This window comes from Lepidothrix coronata, unplaced genomic scaffold, assembly GCF_001604755.1.
Source record: "Lepidothrix coronata isolate B3197 unplaced genomic scaffold, Lepidothrix_coronata-1.0 Scaffold302, whole genome shotgun sequence".
Taxonomy (NCBI): Eukaryota; Metazoa; Chordata; class Aves; order Passeriformes; family Pipridae; genus Lepidothrix; species Lepidothrix coronata.
Window position 1 is genome coordinate 260,150 of NW_016690482.1, and position 2,879 is coordinate 263,028.

The following is a 2,879-nucleotide window of genomic DNA, read 5'->3' on the forward strand; positions in this document are numbered from 1 at the left end:
TCGGGTTCTAATGGCAATACTCAGATTCTAGTTACAATATTCGGGTTCTAATGGCAATACTCAGGTTCTAGTTACAATATTCGGGTTCTAATGGCAATACTCAGGTTCTAGTTACAATATTCGGGTTCTAATGGCAATACTCAGGTTCTAGTTACAGTATTCAGGTTCTAGTTACAATATTTGGGTTCCAGTGACAATATTCACGTTCTAATTACAATATTTAGCTTATAATGGCAATTATTCAAGTTCTAATGACAATGTTCAGGTTCTAATGACACTATTTGAGTTCTAATGACAATATTCAAGTTCTAATGGCAATATTCGGGTTCTGATGACAATATTCGGGTTCTGATGACAATATTCGGGTTCTAATGACAATATTCAAGTTCTAATGACAATATTCGGGTTGTAATGACAATATTCAGGTTCTAGTTAAAATATTCAAGTTCTAATGACAATATTCACGTTCTAACGACAATATTCGAGTTGTAATGACAATATTCAGGTTCTAGTTACAATATTCAAGTTCTATGACAATATTCACGTTCTAATGACAATATTCGGGTTCTAATTACATTATTTGGGTTCTAATGGCAATACTCAGATTCTAATTACGTTATTTGGGTTCTAATGCCAACATTCAGGTCCTAATGACAATATTTGGACCTTCCCTTATCCGTCCCACCCGCCTCTAAAACCGTCCCTCCCACAGCACCGCCCTCGCCACGCCCCTGAATTTGAGCCAGAGGTCCTAAAAAGCCCATCTCTTCATCTTCTCTTCCTCATCTCCTCTGGCACAGCATCCCACCTTCTGGAAGGGTTTCAAGGCTCCTGGGTGGCTTTGAGTGGTTTTTATCGAGTGTTGTGGCTCTCTCTCAGCATGTTTTCACCTTTCCCCCTCCAGACTGAGGAGGGGACACAACTGTCAGGTCCAGGTAAAAATTCTTAACCAGGAATGACAAACAGCATTTTTAGAAGTCTTGTGTAAAGGTGCCAGCGAGATAAAGGTATTAAAAAGCTGCACTAAAACTTCTCTAAGGTTGATTTGACAGCTGCGGGAACCGCGGGAGTTGCCCTGGCTCTCACTCCCCTCTCCCTCCTTCCCAAGCAGGTGGACAAGAAGGTGGCAGGGATGTCCTCGGGGATGCTGAAGAGCAACAAGGAGAACAGCAGGAAGAGCCTGATGAACAGCAAGAGCCCCAGCACGCTGCTGGTGTGGAGCAAGAAGAGCAAGCGCAGCAAGAAGAGCACCTACAGCGGCGTCCCCTTCACTGCTGTGGGGGACAACGAGGCCATGTACTGAGGGGCTCACCGGGCTCTTCTGTGTCCCTCTAGCTCCAGGACTGGCTATCTGGGAAGTCTTGGAAGCACTGATGGCCTGGCTGGGCTGTGCTGGTGTCGGGGCTGCCAGGACCCCTCACCCCAGGGGACAGATCCTCTTGGAAAAGGACTCCTCTATCTCCCAGCTCTGGACTCCTCCATGTCCCAGCTCGTCCCTCCTCAGCGAAACAAGGGGAAAACCCTGATTTAGTCGTGGTTTTTAATCGGTTTTTTGTTGCTCTTCAGGGGTTGGGGGGAGTTTTGGTCTGAGCAGGGCCTGGTTTGTGTCACCAGCTCGATGTGAGGAGCCGCCAAACCCAGCCCTCAGCCATTAAAGCAAAAGCTGTGACCTCCTTTAGCATCTCTTGGGCTTTCTCTGCGAGGCAGAAGATGACACCACTGCCAGAGAGCTGCTGGCACAGCTGAATCCTTCAGCAGCTCCCCCTGGGACCCCCCTGTTTCAGGAGAGGGGACCCCATGGGCATCAACAACTCATGGTGACCCCATCAAGGGGTCACAGCACCGGCTTGTGCATCCACCCCTTAGAGATCTCCCAGTGAAACGGGGTAAAATTAGGATGGTTTGACCATTTTTAGTGCTTTTTTTGGGGGGGGGTGAGGTTTTTTTGTTGTTTTTTAAATAAACCCCCAGGTTGGCTCAGCAAATCCAGCCCCAGCTGCACATTCAGCTTCTTTGGAAGAAAAGGGAAAGACTTACCATTTGTTGTCTGGCCTTTTTTTTTTTTTTTTTTTTAATCAGTAGAGGTGGATTGGCCTAAATATTCCCTGAGTAGATTAATAGCAGAGAGCCTTGGGTTGGTGGTTTGTTGGGTTTTTTTCCCCCTCCTGGCAGGAGATTTAAAATTCCAGGCAGATAACTCCTCCAGATTATTAAACTACTAAATTTCTGCTGCTATTGGATCTTGCACACGTTGCTAATACCCTCACACTGTGCTGTCAGCACTCCAACCCCAGGGCTGATGCATCCATGCATCTTGCTAATTGTACTGGGAATGCCAGGAGGCTCCGAATCCGTGCTCGGATCCGTCGGCAAAATTTCCTCTCCGGCTCCTTCCTGCCTTGGGTGTTATTTTTCCTGAAGGCTTAAAAAGCTCTGTCTGGTCTTCAGGCCTTGGATGATCTTGGTAGGTATAAAATACCCTTCAGAGAGAGGTTGTGGTTGTATTTTTGTACTTTGGAAGTCAGGAGGAATTTTGAGTTTCAGGAAGAGAACGTGGCAGGGAGGGGAGGGGGGGGCGGATTGTTGCCACGGCACAATTGGGACTTCTTCTGAGTGACTCAATCCCCACGTGCCAAGCTCCTAACCTTTTATTTAAGGAAAACTTAAAGGAACAAGGCCAGGTTGGGCAGGGCTTAAGGAGAACTTAAAGGAGCAAGGCCGGGTTGGACGAGGCTTGGAGCAACCTGCTCTGGTGGAAGGTGCCCCTGCCCACGGCGGGCTTGGAATGAGATGGCCTTTAAAGCCCTTCCCAGCCCATCCCATGATTCTGGGAACTAAAGGAGGGTTTGTAGCTCTGTGCTGTTGACCAAGAAGCCTCT

The 2,879-nt window shown here is 47.5% G+C and overlaps 1 protein-coding gene across 1 annotated transcript in view; it reads left to right on the forward strand.

Annotated features, from left to right (window-relative positions):
* RHPN1 (rhophilin Rho GTPase binding protein 1) overlaps window positions 1-2,873 on the forward strand; it is a 42,405-nt gene extending 39,532 nt beyond the window's left edge. Inside the window, exon 11 of the mRNA XM_017837376.1 lies at window positions 1,040-2,873. Within this exon, the coding sequence (XP_017692865.1) occupies window positions 1,040-1,303 (264 nt within the window). The 3' untranslated portion in view covers window positions 1,304-2,873. The remainder of the gene's footprint in view (window positions 1-1,039) is intronic.
* The last annotated feature ends 6 nt before the right edge of the window (window positions 2,874-2,879 follow it).